The 13084-nt window shown below is 37.1% G+C and overlaps 1 protein-coding gene across 1 annotated transcript in view; it reads left to right on the top strand.

The window, feature by feature from the left end:
• LOC129738287 (collagen alpha chain CG42342) overlaps positions 1–13084 on the top strand; it is a 287063-nt gene that overhangs the window by 206002 nt on the left and 67977 nt on the right. Inside the window, exons 10-12 of the mRNA XM_055729471.1 lie at positions 9377–9566; positions 9637–9797; positions 9880–10083. Of these exons, the coding sequence (XP_055585446.1) occupies positions 9377–9566; positions 9637–9797; positions 9880–10083 (555 nt within the window). The remainder of the gene's footprint in view (positions 1–9376; positions 9567–9636; positions 9798–9879; positions 10084–13084) is intronic.

Below are 13084 nucleotides of genomic sequence, written 5' to 3'. Positions count from 1 at the left end.
TTCTCAGAGTTCGCTGTCCGATATCTTACCACAATGCCAACTCATCATTTGATATGATCCACGCTATAGCTCTAAAGGTGAGATTTTCCGACTAGTTTTGTTTCATCAAATGACTGGCACTGTTCTCAATTGACGGAGCCTCACTACCAACGATGCCACATTTTGATCGGTATTATCAGTGCATCTCTTTCTGTTATATTGAGACATTTATGGGTGAGAATAAGATACACTGATAATACCGATAAAAATGTGGCATCGATGCTCACTACTCGCATGACGGACAAAGCACGACAATCAACATTTCTCCATCATCGACTGGCGAAGCTCCGACACATGGTCAAAATTTCTCCTGAGAGTGACTGGCAAATCTCTTCACACTTCGATCGGCTGCTGACGGCAGGTACAGCTAATTGAACGACTTGCTGGCAGAGAGAAACAATAGCAATAAAAAACTGAAAACGAGCTTGCTGGCAGGAGCAACAATAATAATAACTGCGTTTCTTTTTCGTCATCGGTCGTTTGACAGCGATTGCTTGACTAGGTTATTATTTTAGCTTCAAATGACTGGTGAATGAATGACTGGCAAACGAAGTGACTGGTCGTTAAGGAACAGTCAATTGAGTTTGACGGACCAAGAGGCTTCACAGTCACAGCTTCACGCCTCATGACGATGACTTTTGCCAAGCCTGGTGCAGGGGACTGATATAAACGGAGAATTATCGTCAATGATCAAACAAATTTTGCAGCCAATGATTGAATTTGTTATAATTCGTTGCAATTTGTTAGAGAGTATTAGAAGGTTTCAGTTAAAATGAGAGAAACCGTTGCTCAGAGAGAGTGAAAATGTGCTAATTGTTGCAAATTGTTACGATTTGTTAAGCAGTTGTGGAATTTTGATCATTACCATTCCAAATGCAAAGAATTCTCTCTCCACTGCAATCCCTTGGGATAGAGTGTCAAATGAAGGATCGCCCATTCATCGTGAATTAGTTCATTTTTAGATAGCTCAATTCGTTAATGTCGAATTAGCATATTCTCGACTTTTTGGAGACATATTTACGAATTGACTAAACTGCTATCCGATTCAGCTTTTTTGGGCAAAGCTTGTCGTAAATGAATGCTAGAAAATCACTCAATATCAACGTGTCTACGTTGGTTATTGTCCTAATAGTCGATTTGGATTATAATTTCTATTACGATTTTATGTTAGCTGGGACAAAACGTTTTTTTAGATATTTTTTTCTTTCTAGAAAGTAAAGTGTTTTCAAAAATCTAGTGTAAACACTTGCGTACATCAAAGTGAGTTTAAAAAAATGGTGTATGGGTCATGTACCCCGCTGGTGATGCATTCTGTACAGTTCTCCCCATGTAGGTGCATCAACAGGAGCAGCAAAACTGAGAATGCAACCTTTAATTAAAGGTGCGGTTTTTCGGTTGCTGGGGCCAATTTGCCAATATGGAGCATGGGTCCCAAGGCAAGGTTGGGGGAGAAATAAAATAATTTTCACACGCTTTTACCAACAATTGCCCCGATGCAAAGGAAATCGAACCCCGGAAGCCATCGAAGTGTGAATCGAAAACTGTGCCGACGACGGACTGAATCGATGCAAAATGCAGGCATCGCGATTGGAAAGTTTTTCACGCGTGAGTTTACTTTTATTTGAGGGAAGCCAATAATATTTAAAATGAAAATACGTTAAACAATCAGGATGTGAATTGAAAATCAAGAGACCCTGAAAACCAATTTGACTTTTCCCATGGAGCCAACAAATGTCAAATGTTTTGAACTGCTCGAAGTTGAGTAGGTTTGTGAAAGTTTTGCTGCTACTTTTCACACAAATTACAATCGAATCCGTCCAAAATGTTCAAAGATCGAAACTCAACGATTTAAAATCTCATTCAAATTATTTGTTAAAAAATGTTCAATGATCGAACCCCAACGAATTAAAATCACATTCAAATTATTTGATTCGAAGATTGCATGACCGAAACCAACAGATAACACAGCATTCAAGAGGGCTTACACACGTGCAAGCCATAAATATTCCCGCAGCAAATTACATTTTAGAATCGATTGCTGCACCGCAAGCTTGCTATCGACTATCGACCAAAATGCGGCCCTTTATTGATGGTGCAGAAATTTTCCAGCTAACAACAACAACAAGGGCAACAATTGCGTTCAACAGCCCCCATTCATCTGATGCGTTATTGCGTGCACGCAAAAGTGGGTCCTTTTAGAGGAACCCCCTGCTATGCCCAGGAAAATTGGTCACAATACCGTTAATGCCGTTGAAGGCGGCTATCATTCAACATTGAATTTGTTTGGTCCTTTCGCGATTCATACTTTTGTTGTACAAGCTTATTGAGGGATAGAAATTAAATAATTTGGGGTGAAAACATCTAGTTTGAAAAGGATATAAATTGTGATATTATATCAGTACATAAATATGGAAATTCTACACGAGTATTCGTCTAAAAACTGGTCGAAAACCTCTCAATCTTCTCTAGTTGCGTAACAGCATACATTCTAAAGTATTATTTCCATTATTTTCCTAGTTTATTTGTTGTTGAATGGATAAGCTTTGATTGGAACTTCCATCACATTTAAACTTCAGTCGGAACTCCCATCGTGACTGGAAACTTAAAGTTTTGGCTGGAACTTCCATCATAATTATACTTCAGTCGGAACTCCCATCGTGACTGGAAACATAGCCTTTGATTAGAATTTCCATCACAATTACACTTCAGTCGGAACTCCCATCGCGACTGAAAACTTAGCCATTGATTGAAAGTCTTATCGCAATCAAACTTCAGTCGGAACTCCCATCGCTGGAAACTTCAGCCTTTGATTGGAACTTCCATCACAATCAAACTTCAGTCGGAACTCCCATCGTAACTGGAAAATCACCCTTTGATTGGAACTTCCATCACAATTAAACTTCAGTCGAAACTCCCATCGCGACCGAAAACTAAGCCTTTGATTGGGACTTCCATCACAATTAAACTTCAGTCGGAACTCCCATCGTGACTGGAAATTCAGCAGTTGATTGGAACTTCCATCACAATTAAACTTTAGTCGGAAGTCCCATCGCAACTGAAAACCTAGCCTTTGATTGGAACTTCCATCGCAATCAAACTTCAGTCGGAACTCTCATCGCAACTGAAAACTTAGCCATTGATTGAAAATCTTATCGCAATCAAACTTCAGTCGGAACTCCCATCGCTGGAAACTTCAGCCTTTGATTGGAACTTCCATCACAATCAAACTTCAGTCGGAACTCCCATCGCGACCGAAAACTAAGCCTTTGATTGGAACTTCCATCACAATTAAACTTCAATCGGAACTCCCATCGTGCCTGGAAACTTCAACCTTTGATTGGAACTCTCATTGCAATCAAACTTCAGTCGGAACTCCCATCGTGACTGGAAACATAAGCCTTCGATTTGAACTTCCATCAAAATAAAACTTCAGTCGGAACTCCCATTTCGACTGGAAACTTAAGCCTTTGATTGGAACTCCCATCGCAACAGGAAACTTAGACTATGATTGGAACTCTCATCACAATTGAACTTAAGTCGGAACTCCCATTGTGATTGGAATCTTAGCCTTTGATTGGAACTCTCATTTCAATTAAACTTCAGTCGGAGCTCCCATCGTGACAGGAAATTCAGCCTTTGATTGGAACTTCCATCACAATTAAACTTCAGTCGGAGCTCTCATCGCGCCTGGAAACTTAAGCCTTTGATTGGCACTCTCATTGCAATTAATCTTCAGTCGGAACTCCTATCGTAACTGATAATTTATTCCTTGATTAGAACTTCCATCACAATAAAATTTCATTCGAAGCTCCTATCATGACTGGAAACTTAAAGCTTCGATTGGAACTTCCATCACAATCAAACTTCAGTCGGAACTCCCATCTCAACTAAAAAATTAGCCTTTGATTGAAACTTCCATCACAATCGAACTTTAGTCGGAATTCCCATCATGACTGGAAATTTATCCTCTGATTCGAACTTCCATCACAATCACAATCACAATGTCGGAACTTCCATCGTGACTGAAAACTTATTCTTTGATTAGAACTTCCATCACAATAACATTCCCGTCGGAGCTCCCATCGTGACTGGAAACTTAAAGCTTTGATTGGAACTTCCATCACATTTAAACTTCAGTCGGAACTCCCATCACTACTGGAAATTTAGCCTTTGATTGAAACTCTCATTGTTATCAAACTAAAGTCGGTTCTCCCATCGTGACTGGAAATTTAGCCTTTGACTGGAACTTCCATCACAATTAAACTTCAGTCGGAACATCCATCGTGACTGGAAATTCAGCCTTTGATTGAAACTCTCATCGCAATCAAACTTTCACCGGAACTCCCATCGCGACTGGAAACTTAATATAAAAAAAAATCAAAATTTCAAGCTTCATAATTCCACTTTTGGGTGGATTATTCACTTGCGGGTAGATTATTCTAAATTTGTCTACTACGTTAGTTCTTCTCGAGTACAATGCCCCCGACAGGTAAGTTTATCAGCTGAAAACGGGACGACCACTCAACAAATGTGAATAGATTCAAATGTCAGATGAAAATCGTCATTTAATTGCCCCTTCCCTTCTATCCGTACTCCGTGCATGCTTCGCTTTCCAATTTTATCATCAAATACAATTCACTCCCAAATGTCCCCATTCGTGGAAGACGTAACTTTCTCGAGAATGTTGCTTTGCAAGTTGACTGACATTTTGGAACGAATTTAGTCGAAAATGGTTACGTCTTCTATGGAATTGCTTTCATCTGCGCTCCGTTTTGATGATGTTCTTTTATAGTTTATTTCTAGTTGAGTAATTTCGTTTTTAGCACCAGCACTAGCATTTCGACCGCGCACAACAACAACACGACCCAGCAAATTTTCCCAGCCCCAGAAGTGCATTAAATGGACCGACTTTTCCAACCTGTCCATTGCAAAATGTTACCTACTCTTCTCTCGAAAGCACCTGTTTCGTGGCTTCTGTTATGTTTGATTGTGTGGCCGTAACCGTAACGATTATTGTTAGTAATTAAGTTGGGAAAGGTACTAAAACTTGTGGATATGGTCCGGGTCGTGGTCGGAATCCAACAAACACAAACGCTACGTAGGAGCACTAACCATCGCTCGATGGGCGGATATCAACAATCAACTTATGGCACACACATTCCGACCGCAAAATAAAACTTAATATTGTCCCGCTTTTAACTGTAGCTTGTGGTTTTCCGGTAGAGTTCTTAGTTTCCTAACACCTTTAAATTGAAAAAAAATCACAGGTAAGTTAATCGTTTTAAATACTTCCCTAAAAAAATGTCAAGTAGAGCAACACGCTTACGCTTTCAATCACCCAAGACATAAAGATACGACGATTAGACATTACTAGAGACATTAAAAATTTAAAAAAAACGAGCTACATTCAAAAATTATCTAGGTAGTAAAATTGTCAAAATTGTCAAAATTGTCAAAATTGTCAAAATTGTCAAAATTGTCAAAATTGTCAAAATTGTCAAAATTGTCAAAATTGTCAAAATTGTCAAAATTGTCAAAATTGTCAAAATTGTCAAAATTGTCAAAATTGTCAAAATTGTCAAAATTGTCAAAATTGTCAAAATTGTCAAAATTGTCAAATTGTCAAAATTGTCAAAATTGTCAAAATTGTCAAAATTGTCAAAATTGTCAAAAATGTCAAAATTGTCAAAATTGTCAAAATTGTCAAAATTGTCAAAATTGTCAAAATTGTCAAAATTGTCAAAATTGTCAAAATTGTCAAAATTGTCAAAATTGTCAAAATTGTCAAAATTGTCAAAATTGTCAAAATTGTCAAAATTGTCAAAATTGTCAAAATTGTCAAAATTGTCAAAATTGTCAAAATTGTCAAAATTGTCAAAATTGTCAAAATTGTCAAAATTGTCAAAATTGTCAAAATTGTCAAAATTGTCAAAATTGTCAAAATTGTCAAAATTGTCAAAATTGTCAAAATTGTCAAAATTGTCAAAATTGTCAAAATTGTCAAAATTGTCAAAATTGTCAAAATTGTCAAAATTGTCAAAATTGTCAAAATTGTCAAAATTGTCAAAATTGTCAAAATTGTCAAAATTGTCAAAATTGTCAAAATTGTCAAAATTGTCAAAATTGTCAAAATTGTCAAAATTGTCAAAATTGTCAAAATTGTCAAAATTGTCAAAATTGTCAAAATTGTCAAAATTGTCAAAATTGTCAAAATTGTCACAACTGTAAAAATTGTAAAACTTGTCAAAATTATCAAAATTGTCAAAATTGTCAAAATTGTCAAAATTGTCAAAATTGTCAAAATTGTCAAAATTGTCAAAATTGTCAAAATTGTCAAAATTGTCAAAATTGTCAAAATTGTCAAAATTGTCAAAATTGTCAAAATTGTCAAAATTGTCAAAATTGTCAAAATTGTCAAAATTGTCAAAAATGTCAAAATTGTCAAAATTGTCAAAATTGTCAAAATTGTCAAAATTGTCACAACTGTAAAAATTGTAAAACTTGTCAAAATTGTCAAAATTGTCAAAATTGTAAAAATTGTCAAAATTGTCAAAATTGTCGAAATTGTCAAAATTGTCAAAATTGTCAAAATTGTCAAAATTGTCAAAATTGTCAAAATTGTCAAAATTGTCAAAATTGTCAAAATTGTCAAAATTGTCAAAATTGTCAAAATTGTCAAAATTGTCAAAATTGTCAAAATTGTCAAAATTGTCAAAATTGTCAAAATTGTCAAAATTGTCAAAATTGTCAAAATTGTCAAAATTGTCAAAATTGTCAAAATTGTCAAAATTGTCAAAATTGTCAAAATTGTCAAAATTGTCAAAATTGTCAAAATTGTCAAAATTGTCAAAATTGTCAAAATTGTCAAAATTGTCAAAATTGTCAAAATTGTCAAAATTGTCAAAATTGTCAAAATTGTCAAAATTGTCAAAATTGTCAAAATTGTCAAAATTGTCAAAATTGTCAAAATTGTCAAAATTGTCAAAATTGTCAAAATTGTCAAAATTGTCAAAATTGTCAAAATTGTAGAAATTGTCAAAATTGTCAAAATTGTCAAAATTGTCAAAATTGTCAAAATTGTCAAAATTGTCAAAATTGTCAAAATTGTCAAAATTGTCAAAATTGGCAAAATTGTCAAAATTGTCAAAATTGTCAAAATTGTCAAAATTGTCAAAATTGTCAAAATTGTCAAAATTGTCAAAATTGTCAAAATTGTCAAAATTGTCAAAATTGTCAAAATTGTCAAAATTGTCAAAATTGTCAAAATTGTCAAAATTGTCAAAATTGTCAAAATTGTCAAAATTGTCAAAATTGTCAAAATTGTCAAAATTGTCAAAATTGTCAAAATTGTCAAAATTGTCAAAATTGTCAAAATTGTCAAAATTGTCAAAATTGTCAAAATTGTCAAAATTGTCAAAATTGTCAAAATTGTCAAAATTGTCAAAATTGTCAAAATTGTCAAAATTGTCAAAATTGTCAAAATTGTCAAAATTGTCAAAATTGTCAAAATTGTCAAAATTGTCAAAATTGTCAAAATTGTCAAAATTGTCAAAATTGTCAAAATTGTCAAAATTGTCAAAATTGTCAAAATTGTCAAAATTGTCAAAATTGTCAAAATTGTCAAAATTGTCAAAATTGTCAAAATTGTCAAAATTGTCAAAATTGTCAAAATTGTCAAAATTGTCAAAATTGTCAAAATTGTCAAAATTGTCAAAATTGTCAAAATTGTCAAAATTGTCAAAATTGTCAAAATTGTCAAAATTGTCAAAATTGTCAAAATTGTCAAAATCGTCATATTTGTCAAAATTGTCAAAATTGTCAAAATTGTCAAAATTGTCAAAATTGTCAAAATTGTCAAAATTGTCAAAATTGTCAAAATTGTCAAAATTGTCAAAATTGTCAAAATTGTCAAAATTGTCAAAATTGTCAAAATTGTCAAAATTGTCAAAATTGTCAAAATTGTCAAAATTGTCAAAGTTGTCAAAATTGTCAAAATTGTCAAAATTGTCAAAATTGTCAAAATTGTCAAAATTGTCAAAATTGTTAAAATTGTCAAAATTGTCAAAATTGTTGAAATTGTTCATTTCAGTTCAAATTTTATGAATTCTTTCTTACAACTTCTCGTTTGATGAAATGAAATCAAAATTTCGCTTGGAGTTCCGTCCATCGAAATACAATGAATCATTTTCGTAATCAAATCAAATCCTTCGAAAAAAGCGTTGATTGCAATCAACGAGAAAGACTTTCTCGAAGCTTAACGAATGTCGGTTTTTCAACAGCAAAACACGACAGCAAATAAACTACAATTAAACATTTAAAAATGACAGATAATCTGGGAAAGCGTAGGAAATTCCGATGGAAACAAAAAAAAATGGAAGGAACAGATGAAAGTGTACAAAGTGGGTGCTCACATGAATGCCATCATCAGTTGGTTATTGCTTTGCCTTTGCCTTTGCCTCCCAATTCTGATTGGTTGGCAAGGACCGAAAATCTGCACAAATTAATTTTCCGTCATTCAGCTTTTCACTCGAGGCGGTGATTTTTTCTCCCATTTGAGTTCAAACCTTAAAGAGTTAACAAATTCAGACTGTCAGATTTTTTTCAAAAATTTTTCAAGTAAATTCTTTCGAAATATGATTAACACGTTTGAAATAAATTTTAGAAACAAAAGAACAAATGAAATTTTTTTTTAAATTTTTTTTTATTGAAATTGCGAAAACCCTTCTACGAAAAAAAAGTCAAAAGTCAGTTACAATGTCCAAACAATTTTACAATTTTACTACCTCGACGTCATATTCTTCTCATTTATTTTACTCCCACAAAATCTGAGGTTTTTTTACCCAGACAAAGGGATGATAACATTTTTAATAAATAGTTTATAACATTTTGAACGTTGCGAGCTTCAGAAAGCAAAAATCAATGATGAAGAAAAAACCTTTGTTGATTTTGTTTTTATCAACAAAAATTTTTTATGAGCTGAGAAATTGTAAAAAAAAAACATCAAGTCTGACTGTCTGTGAACGAAAACGAACAACGTGAATTGCAATAAAACTAAATAAAACGCAACAAGACAACCCAACCTAACAGACTCATTTTCATTCATGATTCCATGATTTATGGTTCGCAAACTGGCGTTTTCTCTCGCGTCATTTTTCATCATCCACCGGGGGTGGCCGGGACGTCTTCCCATTTCGTTTTGCGGCCATGAGTTATGGTTACTCATATTCAGAGGGCGCCCCGGCTAACCGTCGCGATGAAAATTCATCTCAAAACTGACTATATTTATGTTTCTCTGTTCGCTTTCTTCCCAATGCGCCCGTGCTTCCGTCGGTCATAGCAGGGTCCCGGTAAGGATGACGATTACGACGAAGCGACTCTGGCCCAGTTCCGAGGTCCACCGGGTCAACCGGGACCACCAGGGCTTCCGGGACGAGACGGTCTACCGGGCCAGAAGGGCGAATCCGGTGAGGTGGGTGCCCCCGGATCTCTCGGACCACGAGGCCTTGACGGGATGCCAGGAGAACCTGGTGAGTTTTTGCTGTCCACGAACGACCTTCGACAGCTATCTTAACGGTAATATTTTTACACCCTGTCTAGGTATCGAGGGTCCCCCGGGTTTGCCGGGCTACCAGGGACCTCCCGGAGAGAAAGGCGATCCCGGAGATATCGGACCACCAGGCCTTATGGGTCCGCCGGGACTTCCCGGGCCACCCGGCTATCCGGGTGTCAAGGGTGATAAGGGCGACCGAGGTGATGGCGTAAGTATCTACATTTACTTTCTAGAGTTGCGTTAAATGACCCAAGATTTAATCCGATCTTTATTTCCACTCCAAAATATAGTTCCGGAAAATGCGGAGGCGGCAGGATCACGAGGGAATGGCCGACGAACCGTACCGGGAGACGGTGTACGGACCGCCGGGACCTCCCGGGCCACCTGGTCCGATTGGCCATACGGGACCGCAAGGCCCTCGGGGGTACGACGGCAAAAAGGGCGAACGGGGCGAGAAGGGACAGAAGGGAGACTACGGACCGATGGGACTGCCGGTAAGTGAAGTTCACAGCTGTAACAATAGATGCATAAAGCTGATACAGCCCATAAACAATAAGTGTAAACGAAATTTCAAAACGATGAGGATATTGTGCTCTCCTTAACGTCTACACCAGATTCCCAGTTCACCATAAAAGGGCAAAACACTTCAACTTACCTTTTTACTTCCTTGGTCCCAGACGTGACCAGGACTCCAAGACAAGATCTCACTTCTAATTACCTGTAGGTCTGGGTTAGTTTTGCCTGGTATCCTTGTGACGTTATGGTGAGGCAAAAATTCAAGGCAAAATCAAAACCAAACAAGGTTAAAAAAATATTGACTTAAGCGTCAAATTTTCCTTCGAAGATTTGTCAGCATTCACGTTAGTTAACCCGGCGTCTAGCGGGAAGTCGTGATTCCGTGCCAGATACTAACAAAAGTGCAGGTCTAATTTAACACCCTTTAATTTTTCACAAATTCACATTAGTTTTACTATCTTTCTAATTGAACAAGAAAAAAAAACAAAACACACCCACGTGAGATCTTCCGTCGTTTCGCTCCGAAAATGAGATTGATTCAAAAAAGGCCACTGGTTTCCTGAAGAACATCACGGCAAACTTAGTTTCACACCACCGAAATCGTTGTTTTCCACCTCACGTTGCCCTTTTGGGGATCTTTGCTCCAGCTGACGAAAGAGATCAAGATGAAAGTTTAGTCCTCTTTCGTTATTCAAATTTCTGGCAATGAACATTGCTGTTTCCGTGCTAGGTGATCTACAAACGGGTTGACACCCATATCACTACCGAACTCTTCTCCCACGGCAACATAGCATCTTGGCTAGCAAACGGTCTTCGATCGTCCACACGACAATTCGTCAAACACCACGGCAAGATTGATCACACACGCAACATCACAACACACAGCAGCACACAAAAAATTCGGTCTGACTTTCGACTTTTCTTTTTCTGGAACTTAAATTTTGTTTGCTTATTCATCCCGTGTCTGACTTTTGACCGCACGGGTGAAGGCCCAAGAACAGAATAAATCCTGATCGAAGCAATCGATGCCCTTTTAGAAATTCCAATCTAGTGCAGTTTGGTTCGATGTTCGTGGTATTTCATCGTTTCAATGGTGTATTATCGTATCAATAGGGCGTTTAATTCTCCGCCGGAAGACTTAAAAGTTGCAGAACAAAATGCTCCAAAACATCATCAGAGACTTTTATAATAGATTCAATTGTGATGAAAGTTTCATCATAAATCAACTGATCAAAACTCTACACCAATTAGATTGCTTCTCCAAACCGGAAAAGACTTCGCTTAAATATTTGCTGTGGTGCTCCGCAATTCAGCAAAGACTTTTTTTCAAAACCGAAATGCAAAATAATCTTAAGAATTTTTGCAAGATTGTTTAATCAAAATCTTGAGGCACTACATCCCATCAAGTTCAAAGGCACTATTTACAATCAAAATATTTTGATTCAAGCTGAAAACGAACAAAGCTCTTCCAATTGTAAAATTGGTCCACAAATAAAGTCACGGATCACTAGATAAACACTCATTTTGAAAAATAACCAAAACTATACCGAATTATGCCCCACGTTGGGCGCCAAATGTAACGTTTTATGGTTGCAAAAAAAAGTTAAATTTGAGACAAACAATGGCTTAAACAGCAAACCTAAAGGGTGATACGGTCAAAATTTGGTCAATATCAACTTGACGTATTTCTTTCAATTTTACATTTCAAAAACCTGAACACTCCTCATTTTGAAGGTGTGTGTGTGTGTGTAGAATGTTGTTCCTATTTTGATTTTGGAATTCACTCTTCAGTTGTCAAAATGCCGTCCAAGGGAGAAGAGCAGCGTATCAAAATTTTGCTCGCGCATCGCGAAAATCCGAGCTACTCGCACGCAAAGCTCGCAAAATCGCTAAAAGATGCCAAATCAACCGTTACAAATGTAATTAAAGTGTTTGGGGAACGTTTGTCGACAGCCAGGAAGTCTGGATCGGAGGGAAATCGAAAACCGGAAGCCGCTGAGATGACAAAGAGAGTTGCCGGTAGTTTCAAGCGAAACCCTAACCTCTCTCTCCGAGATGCCGCAAATAAGCTGGGTGTGTCGTCTACAACCGCGCATCGAGCCAAAAAACGAGCCGGACTATCGACTTACAAGAAGGTAGTGACTCCAAATCGCGATGATAAACAAAATACGACGATGCTGACAAAGTTTGACTGCGTGGTAATGGACGACGAAACCTACGTCAAAGCCGACTACAAGCAGCTTCCGGGACAGGAGTTTTATACGGCAAAAGGAAGGGGAAAGGTAGCAGATTTTTTCAAGCACATGAAACTGTCAAATTTCGCGAAGAAATATCTGGTTTGGCAATCCATCTGTACCTGTGGCTTGAAAAGCAGCATTTTCATAGCTTCTGGGACTGTCAACCAAGAAATTTACGTGAAAGAGTGTTTGAATAAACGTCTGCTGCCTTTCCTGAAGAAACACGGTTGTTCCGTACTGTTTTGGCCGGATTTGGTATCTTGCCATTACGGTGAAAAGGCCATGGAGTGGTACGCCGCCAACAACGTGCAGGTGGTTCCCAAAGACAAGAACCCTCCCAACACGCCTGAGCTCCGCCCAATTGAGAAATACTCAGTTATTGTCAAGCGGAACCTAAAGAAGACCAAAAAAACTGCTAAGGACGAGCAGCAGTTCAAAGCAAACTGGCTTTCTGCGGCGAAGAAGGTGGACTAGGTGGCTATACAAAAACTGGTGACAGGGGTTAAGCGTAAGGCCCGGCAATTCGGATTTGGAAAAGCGGAAGCCTAACTGAATATTTTTCCTGAATTTTATACTAATTAAACTTGAAAATGAATATTAATTTGATTAAACGATTTCACCGATTTACACGCGTTTTCCCTTGACCAAATTTTGACCGTAACACCCTTTATTCCAAAATTTGCCAACACTTTGTTATGGATACCCGGTGGCTAGCGGGAAGTCGTGGATCCGCAGCTTGTAA

This window comes from Uranotaenia lowii, chromosome 1 (assembly GCF_029784155.1).
Source record: "Uranotaenia lowii strain MFRU-FL chromosome 1, ASM2978415v1, whole genome shotgun sequence".
Lineage (NCBI taxonomy): Eukaryota > Metazoa > Arthropoda > Insecta > Diptera > Culicidae > Uranotaenia > Uranotaenia lowii.
The sequence above is the reverse complement of the archived record's forward strand: the minus strand, read 5'-3'. Positions and strand labels throughout refer to the sequence as shown.